Source organism: Osmia bicornis, chromosome 2, assembly GCF_907164935.1.
Source record: "Osmia bicornis bicornis chromosome 2, iOsmBic2.1, whole genome shotgun sequence".
In the NCBI taxonomy this organism is placed as follows: Eukaryota; Metazoa; Arthropoda; class Insecta; order Hymenoptera; family Megachilidae; genus Osmia; species Osmia bicornis.
This window is the reverse complement of record NC_060217.1, coordinates 8,119,865-8,140,935: the sequence shown is the minus strand read 5'-3', so window position 1 is coordinate 8,140,935 and position 21,071 is coordinate 8,119,865. Positions and strand designations below refer to the sequence as shown.

At 34.3% G+C, this 21,071-nt stretch overlaps 3 protein-coding genes across 3 annotated transcripts in view; 2 read left to right on the top strand and 1 right to left on the bottom strand.

The window, feature by feature from the left end:
- Nucleotides 1-417: 417 nt before the first annotated feature.
- LOC114875650 (bystin) lies at nucleotides 418-2,154 on the bottom strand. The gene is made up of 3 exons (XM_029186179.2): nucleotides 1,903-2,154; nucleotides 888-1,813; nucleotides 418-811 (listed from the first exon to the last, which is right to left on the bottom strand). The coding sequence occupies exons 1-3, from the start codon at nucleotides 2,044-2,046 to the stop codon at nucleotides 583-585; spliced, it is 1,299 nt and encodes a 432-aa protein (XP_029042012.2). The 5' UTR covers nucleotides 2,047-2,154; the 3' UTR covers nucleotides 418-582.
- Nucleotides 2,155-2,383: 229 nt separating this feature from the next.
- LOC114875643 (DNA replication licensing factor Mcm7) lies at nucleotides 2,384-5,597 on the top strand. The gene is made up of 10 exons (XM_029186134.2): nucleotides 2,384-2,592; nucleotides 2,694-2,902; nucleotides 3,006-3,169; nucleotides 3,259-3,439; nucleotides 3,503-3,640; nucleotides 3,702-3,887; nucleotides 3,975-4,188; nucleotides 4,270-4,747; nucleotides 4,819-4,970; nucleotides 5,062-5,597. The coding sequence occupies exons 1-10, from the start codon at nucleotides 2,553-2,555 to the stop codon at nucleotides 5,475-5,477; spliced, it is 2,178 nt and encodes a 725-aa protein (XP_029041967.2). The 5' UTR covers nucleotides 2,384-2,552; the 3' UTR covers nucleotides 5,478-5,597.
- An 83-nt stretch (nucleotides 5,598-5,680) lies between these two features.
- Nucleotides 5,681-21,071, top strand: part of LOC114875648 (division abnormally delayed protein) — a 107,671-nt gene continuing 92,280 nt past the window's right edge. Inside the window, exons 1-2 of the mRNA XM_029186176.2 lie at nucleotides 5,681-6,732; nucleotides 12,629-12,769. Coding sequence (XP_029042009.1) covers nucleotides 6,501-6,732; nucleotides 12,629-12,769 — 373 coding nt within the window. The 5' untranslated portion in view covers nucleotides 5,681-6,500. The remainder of the gene's footprint in view (nucleotides 6,733-12,628; nucleotides 12,770-21,071) is intronic.

The following is a 21,071-nucleotide window of genomic DNA, read 5'->3' as shown; positions in this document are numbered from 1 at the left end:
ATTTTTGTAAAATAGTTATTTTAAATATTTCTTAACAATTCACAATTGTATTCTATACAATACTATAATTATTTGATTATATACAAGGTACTACGCATGCTACAATTTAAAAAATTGTAAAAAATCTTCCCCCGCCGAAAGCGGTACAGGTAGCGCCATCTAGCAGAAAACTAAGGAAGTAACAACATAAAAAATCCTCCCGCAAACTTTCCCTTCTTCAGGCTCACACCTTTTCCTAAACGCTATCCTTAGGAAAATGACAATGTATGGGAGAAGATCCCATAGATATAGGCCTGTGCCGGCCCACCACTTGCGTATAAACGTTTACGCAGAAGAATTTAAATTAACATTCACTTTGTTCCTCGTACTTTTTAATTATATATTAAATTATATGTATAAAAATCAAGTTTCTACATATATTAATATAAATTCATATATTTACATGTCACATTTTATTTGTAAAATATTAACAGTTTTTTTAGAATATGTAAAAGATCTTATACTATGAAGAAAGTTAATAATTTACTAAATGTTCTGAATAATTACAGTACAAATTTATACATGTTGATATAACATGAATATTTAACAAACCATTGGTTCTGGTTTAGGTTCTGTAAGTTCTACATCTCTGCATTTAGCATGTTGTAATTCTCTTCGTACTTCAGATGTAATTGAATGATGAGATTGCTTTCTTAATAGTCCCAACAAAGCTTCTCTTTGTTCAGAACTAATATCACCTTTGTAACGTTGTACGAAAACTAATAATGACTGATGCCATAAAACTGGCAGTTCTCTAGGGTCCCTTTCAAATCTATAAGTAAATATTATTATTAGATTAGAATCTTTACAAAAAATATTATGTAATTTAAATGAAATATAACTTTTACCTAATAAAATGAAATACAACAGCATCTATAACTCTATATGGTAGAGCATACTTTTTATCAAAAAATATTCTAAGAAAAATACTATTTGCTCCAGTGTAATCCATTTCTGCAATTTTCAACATTGCTGCTGAAGAGTGTAAAATTGGTATCGAATTTTTTGCAATTACAGATCCAATGATGACAGCCTCTCTTAATGTACATGTTCCAGACTCTAAAAGTGGAAGTAAGATTCCTTTCATAAAACCAGCAGGTTTGAATAATGCTTTACGCAATGCTTGATACAAATGAAAATTCAGTCTTTTATATTCTGCTATGTCATCCCTAATTCGAGGTAATAATACTAAATTATAAAATCTTTGTGCCATCTTTTCTTTAAGATTAGAGGCAAATATACGAGTAGCTTGGTACATTGCTGCAGCTGACCATTTTGTTGGATCTGTAATATATAATATTTGTTCCCAATTTTTTAAGCTGGGCACAATCTTAAATGCTTTAGGTAATTTTCCACTTCGATATTTTGACAAAACATCTCTGACTCCTTCATACATTGCTTTAACTCTTGGATCTAAATCTTGCATCTGCATAGAACCTACATCTGAAAACTGAGTTTCAATTTCTGTTTTCTTCTCTGTTAATTTTTCCAGTATTATGTCAGCTAATGTTTTCATTGGTGTAGGATCTTTAGACATGAACATTTCTATAGCTCGCTCATCTTCTTCATTTATTTGAATATCCTCATAATAGTGTGAATCGTTCAGTTCATCTTCACTTGACTGTTCTTCTGTATCACTAAGCTCAGCTCCAAGTTTTACTAACGGTTTTCTTGTAGATTTTGATGTTGGTCTTATTCCACTTTCTTCTTCAATTTCTATCTGTTGCTGTCTGGCTTGTGATAAAATCCTTTTTGTAAGAGAAGGCTCCACGAACTGCATAATAATAAAAAACATAGTAAGTAAGCAGTAATGGAAAACAATTTTAAGAGTAATTATTCAGAATTATAAAATACAAATGTAACCTCTCCATCTGCATCATTGCGAATTCTGATCTTATTTCTGTTCTTTGATTTTACTGTTTTATCTTCTTCTATTTGATCTATCAATCCAACTTTCGGAAGTTTTGTTTCACCCTTAGAAGGCTTTACTTTCTTCGCTTTTCCCATTTTGTTAGTTTAAAATACTGTAGAAACTTGACATGGACATGTGACATGAATTAGCCCTAACCTTCTATTTCCTTCAATCAGACCTGACTTTTTCAATCAGACCTAACTTAACATCCGGTTGTACCAAAGAGTAGATATAACAAGAGACGACACTCCCTTTGCAAATTTTAATATAGAAGCTATTATCTATCTAATGTTTAAAATATTTTATGAAAATTTCTCGTTATCCGAAACATAATCGAATAAATAATTTTAATAAATATTGCGAAGGAAAATTCTTATAAGGATGAATGAAACCGTCTTTCTCTACAAGTAGTGTCCCCTTTTATTATACCTACTCTTTGGCTGTACTACAGCGCTGTAAACATTCTGCTCAATTTTAGCGGGAAGAATACTCTGAGAAGTATAATTGCGTTCGTTAGCATACTACAGGAGATTGATTTATTTAGACAAAGGAGAGATCTAAATTAAATTTAAACCCAATTTTAAAAATAAATTTATAAAAAATGCCGTCCAAGGTATTGAGAGATTATACAAAAGCCAGAGGTAAGTGTTTGTAGCCTAAGTATAATTTAACCATTGAAATTTTTACACAAATGTACCGTACCTATTATATAGACTAATTTATTTTATATGTATTAAATTAGAACAATTGAAAACGTTCTTAACGGAGTTTATGGTAATGGATGACAGTTCTGGTGAAAAGGTATTTAAATATAGAAAGCAACTCACTAATATTGCTCACCGTGAACAAGTTGATATCACAATAGAATTAGATGATGTTCATGAATTTGATGACGAATTAGCATTATCTATTTCAAGTAATACACGAAGATATGTCAATTTACTTTTAGAGGTAAGTTTATATTTATTTTGTGTATATAATTGCAGATATTTATACCTGATTTTAATATAAAATTTGAAATAAAGAATGATACAAATAAAATCACATTACACAGCTTATTCAAGAGATGCTACCTGAATTTAAAGAGAGACCTGTACCCCCGAAAGATGCTTTAGATGTATATATTGAGCATAGATTATTAATGGAAAGCCGTAATATTCACCTTGGTGAACAACATGATCCCAGAAATAAATATGCTCCAGAACTTATGAGGCGTTTGTATGTTATTTTCACATTAATTTGTATATTATTGTTCTACAAGTTTAAATCTGCATTTGTAATGTTAAATAATTGAATATATATTTTAGTGAAGTATATTTCAAAGATTTTGATGCAGCAAAAGACTATTCAGTGAGAGATATAAAAGCAGATAAAATAGGAAAATTAGTTACAGTACGGGGCATAGTAACAAGATGTAGTGATGTAATGCCACTACTCATTGTTGCTACATACACATGTGACCAATGTGGTGCAGAAACATTTCAACCAGTAAGATATTAATGTTTTTATTTTTAATGTGGAATATGAGTTTATTAAGATTATTATTTTCAGGTACACTCTCTTAAATACATGCCATTAAAAACATGTCCTAGTGATGACTGCCGTATAAATAAATCTGGTGGAGTATTAGAGATGCAAACAAGAGGATCAAAATTTATAAAATTTCAAGAATTAAAAATACAAGAACATGTAAGTGTATAGAATATTAGTTGGTTCTATTTATTGGTAACAATTACCTTCACTATTTCAGAGTGATCAAGTTCCTGTAGGCCACATTCCAAGAACACTGTCAGTATATTGTAGAGGTGAAGTAACAAGAAAGTGCTTACCTGGAGACCACATACTTGTTACAGGCATTTTTTTACCTATCATCAAATCTGGCTTCTCTACTCGAGCTGGTGCAGCTCTTTTGAATGAAACGTATATAGATGCACATGTACGAAGCTGATGTTTTTTAGTAATACTATAATTAATTCATTTTAATATTCGTGTTAGTTAAATATAAATATTTTTTCTGGTTCAGAGGATTACTTGCCTTACTAATTCTGACACAGTTGATGATAGTAGCGCTATATTGACCACCGAAGAATTATCCATATTAATGGAAGATGATTTTTATAGCAAATTAGCTCAATCTATTGCTCCAGAAATATATGGGCTTGAAGACGTTAAAAAAGCTCTGTTATTACTTCTAGTTGGTGGAACAGATAAACAAAAAGATGATATTAAGATCAGAGGTATGCCTTCTATTTATCTACGATTACAATACAACATGCGCGTTATTTCTTCCTGAATATTAATGTACATATTATTTATAGGTAACATCAACATTTGCTTGATGGGTGATCCAGGAGTTGCCAAATCGCAGTTACTTTCATTCATAACAAGATTGGCTCCTCGTTCTCAGTATACAACTGGCAGAGGATCTTCTGGAGTAGGTTTAACTGCTTCAATTATGAAAGATCCTTTAACTGGGCAGATGATGCTCGAAGGGGGAGCTTTAGTACTCGCTGATCAAGGTGTGTGCTGCATCGACGAATTCGATAAAATGGCAGATGCAGATCGAACAGCTATTCACGAAGTGATGGAACAGCAAACTATATCAATTGCCAAAGCAGGCATTACAACTCGGTTAAATGCAAGAGTTTCAATCTTAGCTGCTGCAAATCCTGCGTACGGTAGATATAATCCAAAAAGGACGATCGAACAAAATATTCAATTACCTGCTGCTTTATTATCGCGATTTGACTTATTATGGTTAATTCAAGATCGAGCGGATCGTAATAATGATTTGAAGTTAGTATTTACACAAATATGTATTAACGTTTGCATAGAATATAACAACTAATGTAGGATACTCGTTTTAGATTGGCTCAACATATAACTTATGTTCATCAGCATTGTATACAACCCCCCACAGATTCGAATGTGTTGGATATGAATTTAATTAGGAAATATATTACTCTGTGCAAAACAAAACAGCCAGTTATTCCAGAAGTCTTAACAACGTATTTAGTTGGTAAGGGATTTTATCATAATTTTTTAGACATGGAGTTTATTTTGTTGTATAATGTTATTATTAGTATATGTTACACAACTGTTATTTTTAGAATCCTATGTAGAAATGAGGAGAGCAGCTCGTAATAGTGAGGACAAAACCTTCACCTCTGCGCGTAATTTATTGGCATTACTGCGTTTATCAACTGCATTAGCCCGTCTAAGATTAGCAGACGTAGTTGAAAAAGACGACATCATCGAGGCGAATAGATTGATAGAAATGTCTAAACATTCTATTAATTATTCTGAAACGTTACAATCCAACGTACAGCAAAATCCAATGAATCGTATCTTCTATCTTATCAGAGATCTAGCAGGCGATAAGAAAACTATTAAAGTGTCGGAGATATTGGAACGATGTACCAGTAAAGGATTTAAACCCGATCAAGTTAATGATTGCATCGAAGAATACGAGGCATTGAATGTGTGGCAAGTGAATCAAACAAGAACGCAAATAACATTTATTTAATCATTGTATGTGTATTTACCGTGACAATGTATAAAACAGTACTTTTTATACCTTGAATTTCAAAACTATTTTTATACATTTTTATCTACTGTTAGAAATAAACTTTACATTTGATTGCTACAAAGTTGTTTCATGCACTTCTGTAAACTTTTTTAACCAACTGCATTGGTCTGTTAATAATTTTATTTCATGTCGTAGTTAATTGTTAATTAATTAGAATAAAATTATACAAAAGGACAGTGGTCAGTGGCGGCACGCAACGTCTTTAAAGAACATTAAAGAGTGTCGTTCTGGTAGGTAAGTAGGCAAGGAAGATAGGTAAACAAGTAGATTCGAAGTTAGGCGGGAGAGGATGTAGAGTCGCGAACGAATCGGAGCGCGTGTAGCGGTGGTGGGGGAAAGTGCCGGTCGGTCGAATTGGAGAATACGCGGTGCCACTCTGAGCACTTCTTCAGTCGCATCGAGCTACTCGTGGAAGGCGCGTCGCGTTGTGCATGCATGCATGCTTGCGTGCGGTTAAACGTGCGTGCATGTGTGTGCTTATTATTGTGGTGTACCCAAAGTGGTCGAGTGTGCATGTGTGCGGGCCATAACACGGTGTCGCGCGGTCTCGATAGTGCATGTCGTGATTACTATAGTCATCGTCTCGCCTCTCCGTCCATCGTGATCACACCAAATGCACGAGTCGCGCTTCTCGAGATCTCGCAGTAACAACACCCTTGCTCGTCATTGCTGTGTCGTTTGACAGCGCGGCCGATTCGAAGAACGGGAAGGAAAGGGGAAGTCGCGTCTCGTACCGCGGTTGATGACTCTTCGAACGATCGTGCCGAATACGCGACGAAGGAGGAGGAAGAGAAATTGAATCGTCTCGTCTCGTCTAGCCCGTGCTCCGTTTTTTTTTCTCGTTCCATTTTCTCCTCACTTTCGAGACGATTTACCGAACTTACTGGCCCTTTAAGCTCGTTTCTTCTCGGTTTCTTTCTTTGTTATCGGTTCAATTTACCGACCGAACATTTTACCAACATGAAAATAACACAGAGGTATCGTCGTGCAATTCTGGCACCTGTGTCGATCGTGATATTATTATGCGGTTGCACCGATCTCGTGTCCTCTCGATCGCCGCGTTTCGCCGAACATCCAAAAAACGATACCGCATCGGTGTTCGCTGATTGTGAACGTGTGAAGCCTTTCTTCGACAGCAAGAATATCTCGATCGCAGCTGCGAAGCAAAACACACCGGAGGATGTGGCTAAAAGTAAGTGACCGTTTGCTTTGCTATTATTGAAACTTTATCGATAATTTTCGAACATCAAATCGCACTTTACCGTTCCATAACTTTGCTTCGTGTTTGTGCTAAAATCTTATCAAAGTAAATCAGCTCGAATCGAATAAACAGTTTACGATTTAAATCGCCCGCGCTTATGAGCGATGATACCATTGGTGCAGAATTTCGGAAAGAATAAACGTCTGACGTCGAGAGAGTTTGATGCATGGAACGAATTGGAAATCTTGATTATAACCGTTTCACACTAATTACGAAGTTTCATTTGGTAGTCCTCGAGAGTCGTTACATTAAACGACACTTGATTCTATTGCATCAAATAACATTTAAGTGCTTCTTGTAAAAATTTCTTCTCAATTGCCGTGAGAGCGATCAATTTTATATCATAGGTATCTTTTATGGTATATTTTCCGCCGATACCAAACCGATATGGACCACCATTTTGTCGCGTATTTTATACAGTTTCCTTTAAAGACGAATTTATGATATGTTTAAATAAACGTCGAGTCACGTTGAGAATCGAGTATTTTATAAAATTTTAATACAATTTAATAGGAAGTATGAGATAGTAAATAATATTATTGTATTTCTTATTTTTATTAAAAATATAATATTATACCATATTTTTTATTATTATATTTCTTGTTATTACTATAGTATATCGTATTTTTTATTTCTTATTATTATATTCATTACACAATTAGATGGTCATTTAATTCTTCTCTGGACGAAACTACGTAACGAACACGTACGGAACAGTTTAAAATTCGTTCGAAATTCCAGCGAAATTTTCCGCGGTAGCTTTGTTAGTCGGAGTTTACCGTGTATTGAGAATTCTGCACCATGACGAGAACCAATTGGTTAATTACGTGTATAAAGTTACGTTCTAGGGATTAATTAATTTTGTTAATTAACAATGCCGATGAATGCATTAATAGGTATGAATAAATTCTATGATCGGATGAAATTTCTATTGTTTTAAGGAAATTAATTATAGATAATATTATTTTCTGTACTATACTGACGGTGCTTGTTGGCATTGATATGTGACATTTATTTTAATTAATTTCAGTTTCTATTTGATCGACACGAACGAATATAAATTAGCCTCGTAATTAAGGTGCTCATTCTTATTCTGCTCCCGTTTCCATTTACACTGTTCCTTTAAAAATTATTCTGCCAATATATGAAACTCTTTCGTCTAAATATGATACATTAAACTTTAGTTTAATATTCTTGTACATGTTTTCTTAGGAAATTGAAAGCAAGTATCTATTTTATTTGCAGGTGTTAATGTATCATAACGCTAATGTAGAGTACGTGGCTATAATGTTATCAGTTTTCAAGACAAGCGTTTAATCTCGTTTCGTTTTCCGCACACCTCGCGTAATCTTGTTCATTCCCATCGAACTTTGAATTATCTAAGCTTGTCAGAGGTCGGCTGTTAATTGTTTTCGGCGTAATAAGGGGCGGTTTCGATCGCGGGAGAAAGTTGTCTTATCGCGAGCTGGTTGAGGCTGTTAAAGTTGTCTCGTAAATGGAATTATTTACGAAACCGATCGCGTGACGATTTCTGATACGGGCTATTACCGGTCGCGAGAGGCTGAATGAACGAATACCTCTCTCCCTGAACGATCGTGTTCTAACCCACTTTACACGGTTGCAACTACTCGTCGAATCGAGGGCGAAGGGTCGCTGATGTAGCTTCCGGTTTTATGCGCTTCCCCGCGTCAAGTGTCGTACGTCACACCTAACTGCGAAAATGGAGAGAGATAATCGGTAGGGTTGAGTATCCGATTCGAGTACCGTGACGTTAATGTTCTTTATTTAAACGGATAAATCAATTTATAAAATCCACTTCATGATTTTCATTATTTTTTTTTTTACAGTCGACCTATTATTCGACGTAGAAATTAATTTGGTGTATTTTCTTTGTTTTGATCGAAGATTTATTTTAAAGAAATTATAGTAACTTCAATTATTAAAATAATTGTCATTGAAGCGCGGGAAAATATTCAAATATAAAATAGTGACTAAAAAGGGATAATGAAATTTAGTTATTCTGGTTCAATCTTTTGAGCATTTTTAATGGAAATTAATAATATTTTTCGGTCGGAGTTGTTTAAAAAAAAGAGGTTTCAATTTTTTTTTTTTTTTATAATGAAGGAATAATTCGATAAATACTATTAATTATATTGCTAATATCGTGATAGTTGACTAACATTGTAAATATTAGCGTAACAGAAAAATGGAAGCTTGATTATTAATTGCAATATCGATCGACGGATATCTATGCTGCTTTTATTCGAAAAACTGCAGTCGAGTGGCGTTCGTTATCGGGAAATAGCAGAAAAAGTATCTGCAAATAGCCCACATGGTTTGACGGTTAAAAAGATGAATACAATGAAACTCCGATTATTCGATTTAATTGGATAATCATGTCCTGTTCGAACAATCAATTTTTCCAGACGATAGGATCGCATTTCAACGTGAAGAATAATTGTCTGTTATATAATACAACGGAATATGGAGAGATTGAAGAAAACGAGTATAGTTAAAAATTTATACATCTGATACTTTTTTAGTTAAAATTGGAGGAAATATCTATTATTTTTTCTTTTCTTTTCTTTTAGAAATTTCTTTTTTTATATTTAGAAGCAAGCTCACTTTAATCATAAAGTTTCTGTTCCTTTCTTTATTAATTACCACTAATGAGTTCATTACGTTCTATTCGAGTAAACTATGTTTAAGATTAACCAAGTTACTCAGGTATGAAAATGGGGAAACTCGACCCTCTGCTGCTTATTGACACGAAATTGATGCGCGTTCTTCACACTTCAGCGAAGGGAATAATAAACCTATATGCAGTACCGAGCAATTTGGCAAGGGTTGCTTCGTTTTCTGCATTTTTCAAGTAGGCACACGTCAAATACATGAAGCGTGAAAAGTAGGTTGACTTAATAATTTCTTTGCAAATGGAAAACCTACCATGCTACCGAGCATGGTAGGTTTTCCTAAGTCTTAGGTAAAATAGGGATAAACAATGGAGATTCTACCACTCGCTATAATAATTCACAAAATTTCAATTATGAAGCTATTCGTAGTATTAATATTAGTTTACAAAAAAATTAATATCAGCGATGACTCCTGGGATAATTGTGACCCAGACCTATGAAACGTGCAATGATACGTCTAAAATTTAGAAAATAAAAATAAAATAAAATTATTTCTTCCAAGGGTTAAAAGTGATTGCCAAAAAAAAAATAAGGTGCCCTTAATATTTTCTTGATTTACTGTACCATTTTCTCAAATTTAATCAACAGCAAAATGGGAACGTCCTAGAGAACAATATATTTAGAATACAATTTCGTCTGTCGCGTTTATAGATACATTATAGAAGGAACAGAGAAAAAAAAAAGTACGTATGGCATTTGCCGTGAGAACGAAGCTGTTTCATAGTCTCGCCATGAGCCACACCACCCTTGGGCGCATCGTAAACCGTTCGGGACATTCTCACTGTCGGTTCCTTTTATTCATCCTCCTTCCTTTTCTTTTTCTATCTTTATTCGTGGCGCCTCCGCTGTTTCGAATGATTCAGGATTGAAACTCGTCGCGCAGGTATACAGGGATTCTTGTTCCTCGCGACATTAAGAGATCGGATATACGTATATTTATCGGACAGTGGTCAGCGAAAACAGCTACTTGCAAATGAGTTCGATTCGTCGTTTCTTTCTTTGGGAATCGTTTAATTAAAACACCGACAGAGATTAGTTTCTTGGTAACTGTAACTGTTCTTTCGAGATAAATAAGGAGTGCGAGGTAATGGAGTAGTGGATAAATTGTAATGAGTTTTTTACGAATTAAAGATATTTTTTGGAAGAAATGGAGCGTTTAAGGTTTAAAACTTTAAAACCTAAAGGCACTAAAATAAAGATAATTGTATTCAAAATAATTTGCGTTTAATTTGTATAAGAATAGAAAAAGTCAGTGTCGGATTAAAGGGTGGTCTAAGGAGGACTACATCCCTGGGCATCGTTTTAAGTCTTCCATTTTAAACTTTCTATTTTTCTATTTTCAAAATCCATCATTTGCAATAGTTGAATAACTCATTAACGTACTTAGAAACAGTTTATATTGTACAACAGCGTAACAGTTTGTAACACGGTGCTGTCGTTTAATTATAACGATGAAGTAATGTTTGGACGGTGTTATCAAAATAATTACGAAAACTTGCTTATCACTGATAAATTTGTATCCCCCCCACGGAATGCAATTTGTCGCGTTATTGCTTGTTCGTTTCTCTCTAATCGCGTTATTTTTAAAAAAATTCACATGCTATCGAGAAGTCTTCTTCTTTTCTCGAGGCTGTGAAACGTTCCATAAAACCGGTAAAGAATCGTAAAGTTTCCTGTCAGGAGAGACACGCCATCAAGCTGTCCTCTCCTTTTTCCATTTCTTTCTTTCTCGGCTCCTTTTGTATTCGCTATTAGGAGTGCCTTGACCGACCTAGGTAACGCCACACAGAAAGTGTCCAGGTATAGCCAAGAAAAACCTGCTGTTTCCCTGTCACGATTCTTCATGATTCATCGTCCACGGTTAGTTGTTCGATTCCTTCAACGACCAAAAGGATGCTTTTGCAACATTCGTTTACGTATTTATCGTTTTTGGTTTATATGCGAATGATTCGTCAGCGTGGACAGTGCCGGATTTTGGAGGTCTACTCTCAAATTCTCAAATTTTCTAATTCCAGAATCCTAAGATTTTAAGATTCTTCGATTCTTAAATTCTCAAATTACAAAATTTAAAAATTCTGAAATTCTGAAATTTCAAGATTTTGAAATTCCCAAATTCTCAAAGTCTCCAATTTTCAAATTTCCAAATTCTTAAAGTCTCAAATTCTACGTTTCTAAAATTTCCAAATTCACAAAGTCTCCAATTTTGAAATTCCCAAATTCTCAAAGTCTCCAATTTTCAAATTCTTAAATTCTAAGAATTTAAGATGCAAATTAAACACTTGACATCGTTAATAATACTAAGGCACTTGGTCCATCTGAAAAAAAATCTTAGTTAGTCCAATCAGGGTGGTGAAAATCTGTCCGTTAGTAAACAACTGTCGTCGAATGGTAAGGGTGCAATACGGCATGCGGAATAGGGTGCACGTACGTTTGCAGTAAGGACGATGGGTGGCGAATGGAAAGAAGTGGATGCAAAGTGGAATGAGGCTAAAAGGACCTATTGAAACGAGCCAGGACCTCTTGAGGATCCCGTTAGCCTCGTTCTATTTGTCCGTCCATGACCCTTGCGACATAGATACGAGCCAGTCTATCGTATTTTATCGAGCAATCGTCATTCTACCGTAATTGTACGAGGCGAAGAAGATGCGGAATCTCCTTTTCGTGTTTTCGTGTCACGCTAAATTGGCCCGTTCAAAAGAACGTCGAGCCATTATTGAAATGATTTTTCACCAAGAATTCGTCGATTCACGTTTTATTACCGGCTATCTACTTGCGCCTTCCTTGGAATTAAGGAATTTCATTTGCCTCCACGAAACGACCTGATAGCTGATCTGAGATCTCATGCTATTTTGCAAATGAATAATTTTATGATTCTTTTTTTTTTTTTTTCGATTGGGAGTAATCTGTTCTCTAGTTTGACAAATAGAAAGTTAACAGGTTTAATTCTGTGAATGTCATTGGTGACTTGACAAGTTAGATAGAAAAAAATATTATTTCATTTTGCAATAATAGAAGTATACTTTTATACATTTTGAAGCAATAGTGTACGAGGGTTGCCGAAATTCTTCAAAAATCTTTTTAGTTATTTTTCTGCATAATTTCGTAGCTGACGTAAAATGTTAATTTTGTTCCAGCAACTTGTTCTGGTTTGTGCTGCAACCGGGAGACCGAAGAGCAATTAAGACATCAGGCCAGAGCAGATTTTCACGATTTGATCCATCATCATAGCAGAAGTCTGCAAGGTCTTCTGGCAACAACGGCGGATGCATTAAGAGGTATGTGATATATTTCTTAATCATTTGCAATTTTCAAACCAGTGGAAAATATTATCTAATATCATTCTAAAAATGATACTTATAAGCCTGTGTTAGGAAAAAGTTATTAGGAAAAAGGGTAGCTATTTACGAGGGTAAATGTACGAAATGGCGTATAAAATATGTATGTACATTATGTATTTATAGCATTCAAAAGTTATATCAACTTTATGGAGCACCAAACATTAGCATTTTCAGCATGTTTGATAGATTATTTCAAATCAAACAGATCATGTATTTACACTATGAATCTTGATTCATTCATTATTGATTTATTGAAAGGAAAAAATTCTGTACACACGTATTGCAGTGAAGCATCGTAATGCTCTTGTATTATTCAATGATTTATTATTTGAAACTATTATGCAGTAATGGTTGTTATCTTGAGTTTGATTTAATTGGCTTATTAGGTACATCAGCCGTAACATTTCTTCTTCTACTTTTTTATCGAAAGGTTATCAATTATATCTCAAGATTTATTACCATAATTGTCATAGATTTAAATATACATATCATTTTGATCAGACCAAAGAGAATCGTCTACTCAATTCTCATATGGAAAAGACAGCTTTTGTTTAAATATTTTAACGATTTTAGTCATTTCGTTTTTGATCCTTATCAAAGGGTGCAGTCATACATTTCCTTAACCGTTTATTGTATTTTGTACAAATTCTGTTATGAAATTCTTCTTTTCTAATTATAAATTTCATTTTATATAATGGTGCAAATTGTCAATATTATATCATTTTCCTTTAAACACAAAAAATTACTATTTACGTGATAAATAAAATTCCTTTGATGATAAATGGAAAATTTTCCAATATTGAACAAAGGATATGCAACCGGTAATAAAAATTATTTCAGATATCTCAAATATGTAAATATGAGAAAAAGACATTCGAGCTAGCTTTAATTTATCCATTTATTCTTGTTCTCTTTTTGTTACAAAATGAATTTATATTACTTTCAAAAATAATGACTCATATATCAGTTAAGAAGGAGAGTCATAATCAGGAAGTTGGCCTAAACGACTTGTTCCTTTTGATTGGGAGTAAAGGAAAGAGCGGAGTAACGACAGATCGTCTGAATAGGGCATTTCGTAGCCTCGTCGAGAGCTCCAGAAATGGGATTGAGCGAAACAGTTTCTTAAATTGGCAAAACCAAGCCGAGGTTACTATTTTTACGTGCCAACTGGAACGTGCCTTCTCCCTCTCACTCTCTATTTCCCTCAGCAGTTCCCTTCATTTTATCTTCTCTCGTTGCTTGCTTTTTGTTTTCCATGGGGACACAGCATTTGATCACGACTTTCGATAAGTACTATGGTTCGTGAATTATACCGAACTTGTTCCCTCTGGAGCTTTTCTCCTTTAAAGCTATTCACCAAGAATTTTTCTCTTTCTTTGCCATTCCAACCATACTTACGCTCTAGGAGGATTTCAATTGTGGAAAATACAATGGGAACAAGAAACACTCTAATTTCTTTTATAAAAATTCCTTCATTGCCAAGGGATTATTTTTATTCTTATAGGCAATATCGAATTTATTAGCAAAATGTTTAGTTTATTTATAATAAATTATATTTAAAGATATGGCAGTTGTAGAAAAATAAGTATAAAGAAAATAGCAATATAGGGGAATTTTTATGATATTAATATTAAAAGAAATTAGAAACTAAATAATATAATTTTTCAGCATTTATATTACTTATTTAGTGCATAACTGAAAAGTATAAATAACAAAATTAATATTAATTCAAATTCACCCGCGTAAAAGTTTATACACAAGTGGTGGGGGTTACAGACCTATATATAGGGGACCTCCTCCCCTGCATGGTCATTCTCCTCGTGAACGCCTAAGGGGAAGGGTGGAAACTAGGGATATCACCATTTGCCCTAGGGAAGCCTGATTTGATGGCGAGTGTACTTTTGATATTATGTAGGAAATGTGTTTTGATTTATTTAATTTCTTCGAAAAAAATGAAATCATATAATAGATTCGATGAAGTTTAAGGGATTACTTTGTTCCCTCTGGGTAAATTGCAGGCGATAAAGAAATTGTTCTATAGATAATTTGATGCACTCTATAATCTCATAAAATCTCATTAATCGGAAGTTCAGGGGTGAAAGGATTTTTTTTTAACTTGTGAATCGATTAATTTTTTTTCTTCCAAATTTTAAGCTTCAAATTGATTTGTCATAGGTGCTGTTTTGTGATAATTTTATGTCATTGAAATCATGGTAAATTTTCTATATTTCAGAATTTGTTATTTAATATATAATAATCTGTTATTAATTCTTTGCACTAGTTTCTGAAATGGAATACAGTTCATCATACAGTACCTCACGTATAAAAATTAGGAAATATAAATTTTGATAATTTCTGAAGTAAAAAGATTAACCCTTTTGATTAATTTTAATATTAACTTATAATTTTGTAACGATACGTTTACAGCCAATTTTCGTGTAATATTTTTTTTTTCTTATTTTCACGTACTGTAGAAAATCCCGTACTTTGTCAGGAAAAATCCGTGAAACCTTGTAGACAATTTCCGTTAGAAAGGCAACACCCTCTAGACATTGTAAGGTAACATCGGTGGTGGTTTTTCCGCCCCTTTCTTCCTATTTCTCTTTCTGCCCGGGGCTCCCTAGTTCCACTCTTCTATTTTGTCTTCTTTCCGGACACGTTCAGCTCGCTTTGCAGCTTTCCAAGTTTTTACTTTTTCCATCCCTCTCGTCGGTTTTTACCCTTCTCTCGCTTTTTATCCTTATTTGCTATCTTTTCTCCGCTGATGTTCGATTCGTTCTCTTATATGACGTAAAAATGGCAGAAGTCTCTTCTGCTTGAATTTCATCGAACGATCTCCAGTAAACGCGACCGTTGCCGAAGTAAAGTTAAATTCGTAAGTATGAATCGAAGAGAAAACCACGGTGGAATAAGAAATGTCGGCACGAAGCTAGTTGAGAGTTGCGTCTATGGTTCGCTTTCAATAAAGTTCCGAAATTGGATAGAAATAATAGTTGCGAATTTTTTCCCTGGAATATAACAGCAATATCGATCATCTATTGAATACTGAGCGATATTGAGAGAAACTCGAATACAAATCTTTTACATTAGGTATCTTATTTGATTCGTGAGTTATTCATGATACTACAAAGATATTTTCCTGGAATTTCCTAGGTATTAAGAGATCATTCAGAGAGCTTTATAATTTCAGATATTAATACATTAATATGAAGTTTATCGTTATTATTTATTTTATTATAATTTTATTTACTACCACGAAATTGAAAGAAAAATAATTTTTAACATTTATTATATAACCAAATAAAAAACAAGTAAGTAATGGTCATGATTATCTTTCTTTGATTCAAGAGTTATTAATTAACACAAAAAATGAAGTGCTACTTTTATTAATTATACAATGGAATTAAGAAACACTTGATTAAAACAGAAAAAAAATTAAAACAGTGAAAAACGAAGTATAGGGAATAACCTGAAAATAGTCGGTATCTAATCCTGGCAAAGTTCTTCCGTAGATCTCTCTTGACGTTCCGTCGTAAGAATAGAAAAGCTTTGGACACCAAAGACGATCTATTTAGATTCGTTCGTTAATAAATTGTATATTTTAACATCAATATTTCATCCATCTAATTATACATTTTAATTTCTTAGATTTAAAGAACATATTTAAAAAATGATTAAAGTGCTCTTATCAAGATTTTTTATTTAATAATAGACAGGGTTACATAATGCATTTTTTTTTTACCCTCGGTCGGTAGACCAAGTCTGAAATGTTGAGGTGCAAATGAAATTGTATAAACGTCCTAATATTTCTGGACGGATGGGTGTATATTCGTATTCGATCGGTCCGTAGAATCGATAAATGAACGCATCCTGTGGTCGGAACGGCAGCGACCTGTCGATTGCACCTGGTCCAGACAACGGAACGTGGTCGCACGTACACCAGTTTGGCGGTGCAACGTAGCATATCTGGTCCTGTTTGATGTCCAGGACCAGGTTCCACGGTCCGGATCGGTCGGGTTAACGGCGGAGGAGGAAAGGGAAAGAGAGGAGGCCGAGAGAGCTCGCTTTCTCGCGTCCGTATAAGGCTGTGCGTGCATTGCGAGTCGCAATGCAGCTCGACGCCGATGCTCTCTCACTCTGGAAAGTGCAGCCCACACGAAACCTCCGGGCCACGAATTCGAAACTGGCCAGCCCATTCGAGCCACGAAACGTGCTAGCGGTAATTATCACGGGAAGAAGGTTATTTTCAACCTGCACCGCGCCGGTGTGTTTCGTCGTTGCAACCTGGATGCATCGTCGATTCGATGATACCTTGTTAGGTGCTATTAAATTAATGCAACTATAGAACTTTGCCGTTTGCACGGGGACATGCTTTGTCGAACTGTGCTTTAATTTTGATATACGTGGTTGCTCTGTTAATTTATCGGTGTCCTCTGTGGTATCGAGGTATTGCATTAACTTTTGCTCTTTGGGGGATTCTAATGCAAAATGTAGATTATAGAGAAATATTTATATTTAATTTACAATACGGATAATTTAAAATATTTAGAATATTTCAGTGCAGTAATCTACAAAAAATTCATAGACCATTGACTTAATTAGGAATTTTAATAATTTTTCAAATGTAAGTTAACTATTTGCCACCGTATCTTATTAATGTAATAGTAATGTTCTGCGATGAAATAGAGGAATGTTCGCAAAATTTTCGATTGTATAGCATTCAATGAGTCTCGTACTTGCAAGGATGTCTTTTGTCGAACTGTTCGTTAACTTTGATGAACGTGGAAACTCCGCTAACGTGTTTGCCGTTTCGGAAGATTTACTTCTTGCCAGCATTGAAATGTTATCAACTGGTTAACGTTGTTATGCACGAGTTGTTGGAGAGGAGTTGTCAAAGTTCTATCACTTCGAATAGTTTAGCTTATTAAATCTATTTCAGATGAATTTGTATGCAAGCTTATATTATAGGCTATAGTTTAACCCTCGGACCATGAATTCTGTATTTCATATTATTTTCATTTTCTAAATTTTATTTCATAATAATCATATATTGCTAGGTATGATACCGTAAGAAAATTTTAAAGAACCTTGTTGAAAAAAAACCAAAATAAGAAACCCATCCAATCTGTCGCATAAATGAAATTGCGTCACAAAATGTGAAAGGATTAAAAATGAACCAACTTGATTAACGTGGTAAAATATATCGATTTAACGTGGAAATACCAAGTTCCTTTCGTCATTAGCCATCAGACCTGATGAATCACAAAATAAGCACGAGTGTGTGTAATTCAGCAGCGACCATGCTCATTCGATATATTTAAAACATTCTTGGTCAAAAATACATCGAAACGTTTCAAAAGATTCTTCTATCTATTCTCGTTCAACTCTAATATATTTACTCTAAACAGTAGCCGCGTTACACGTGCAATTAGTTCCGGGATGTATGCAATTGAGCGAAAAGCTGGAACGAGTATGGCTGCTTTAGGTAACTCGAAGGGTATTCCTTTAAAAGGCAGAACGTCGATGGTATCGGTGGGGTTAAAAGTGTTGCTCTCTACATTCCGTTTTCGCACGTGGGGTTGTTAAAACATCAACAAGTACGACCGCTGCGATTCTAAGTGCACTCGCTGTCCCACCCAGCGGGAGAGCGTTGCTATTATTGTTGCTGGATGCATTCATGAGGCTCGACACGCGTGAGACACGTTTTATACGGACAATGCCGAACAATGGAGCCTTACCTGGCTATACGGAAAATTATCTCAGGATCAAATTACATTAATGTTTCCATTCCGTACTGTTTACGAGCTCCGCGCCGGCTGCATCGAGACCGTTCCGTTTCCAATGGGATTTAAACGTGTATCAAGGATTAAGACATTTTAACTTCTTGATGGATGAATCTATTAAGGTGGAGAAATGAAATGGTGTTTTCTTTCAAATATATTTGAAAATACTGATTTTCTTTGGGATTACTGGGGTTTTAGTCATTGGCATAATTATTATATAATTATTCACCCTTAAAAATCATCATAATTATAGAAAGTACAGCTTGTTTTATTTTTTCACAGAAAATTCACGGTTGTTTCATCAGAACATATTATTAAGGCACATTGGGGTGGGTATTTATTTAAAATTTTAGTATTAAATTCCGCGAAAATTATTTACGCGTGCGTATTAAAATCGACGAATGTTGAACGCGTTATTAAAAGTTTTCAACGGTCGATGCCGAAATATCAGTGGTGCAGTTAAAAGTTGAAGGGTTACGAACCGTGTAATGTTTTGAATTTTACGATCTCGTTATCGTAGCCTGAATTGACGGAGATAAAGTTATCTCGAAAACTTGAAACAACGTTTAGGCAGGGCCCTAAACGAGTATACCTTCAGTTTTGAACAAATCTATATGTTCTGAGGAATCAGGAACCATGTTGTAGTTATATGTATAACAGGATGTATATTATAGGACCCATGGGAAAGTTGTGATGAAAATCATTTTACAATGATTTTAATTAAAAAGGAAGAATTACAAATCTGATTTTTAAAAATATTTATAGTTTATATAAACAGGGAATAATTTAGAAATTTTTTTTTGTCATTTATATTTATTTGAAGAATTAATATTGACTGGTTTTAATTAAAAATGCAGACAATACGAATCAATTTGTTTAATTGAAAAATCAGAAGCCTTCTATTAAACCTACCCAATGAATAAAGGATGAAAACCGGTATTAATATCTATCTGATCAGTCTTGGTAAGTGTTAAGTATTTTTTTTCTCGGACACATTTCATAACAAATTTAGTACCACTTAATCCGTATATAATAACGCAAGATGGTTCGTGTCGACCCGCAAACGCGACTGTCAATTAAAGGGAAACATCTTTATACCGATCTTGATTTCATTAATTGGTCGCGAGAAACGAAACTGATGGGATTGCGCAATGCCGAGAGAAATTTTGTCGGATCTTCTGTCATGGGTTTAAAATAAATTACCACGATGCAGGACGATGACCTGGCCCGCCCAGCACGTGCAAAAATCTTTCTCTCCCTCCAGCGACTCGCCACACGCGGAGCCAAAAGTATCGTAAGAACACGGTTTAGTCAACGATCTTTAAAGCACCGTTTACATTGGTGGGTTAAATAAGGACAGTAGAAAAGAATCTTGTTTATTACACCCGTGTAAACGATTAGACAGGTGGTTAGGATAGTGAAGTTAGGAAAAATGTGATAATAGAGTATGCAAAGTAGAAATAAAAATTTAGATTAGAATTAGTGCAATTAATAGACTGCAGACAGTATAATAAAATATTTTATTGGTTCAACTTTACTTTGGGGCACACAAAATTATTCATTTTTTTTTTTAATATTTTAAAAATATTTGTCAAAAAGGCTGAAAAATATCAGTTTTAACTTTAGGAATCCATCTGTTGAAAAGTTATGCATATGTAAAACTGAAGGTTTGTAGTGTAAATACTTTTGAGGTTAGTTTGACGCCATATTGACTTTTATCTATAATCTGATTGGTCCCCATAGACGAATATCAAAATGGTGTCTAATAAACTAACCTAACCTAATCGTGTATACATATACAAAATGTTGTCTTAACAGCACTGTAGGCCCTTGGCAAAAGAATACATTGGGCCCTGCCTATCCTTGAAAATAAAAATGTAAATGATTAATAAATTAACACAAATATAAATAATTAATACAAAATTTTAAAGAGTGTAACATAATATAAGCCTTGATAAACACAAATATTATTCTTATACAAGGGTCCTTATAATCATGAAACTCCTGACATTTAAGGTATTTCTTTGAGGTGTGAATCATAAAAAATTTTAATAAATACACCATTATAAATTTGTCTACCTTGTCTAAGAAATTTTAGAACAGCCTCTTTAACTGCTCGTATTAATCAAACAAAGCAAGAAATTCTTGGGATAGAGAAACGTCAACACGAGTGTCGAGGAAAATGTAGCGAATTGAGCGCGACATTTTCAGTCATAAATTGAATAAACAGAACAGAAGGTACGTATCATGATGTACATACATAGGTTGCACACGGTCGCGTTCTACTTTCGAAGCACATTTCGCGCGAAAGAAAGGACATGAAAATACGTCTTTGCTAGGAGAACGATAAATCGTGCCACCTATAACACGGAAACCGTGCGCGCTTTCTCAACGACGTGGATTCCTGAGGCTGTCGACGTAAATCATATTTTCTGAATATCCGAAAGTAGATTGAA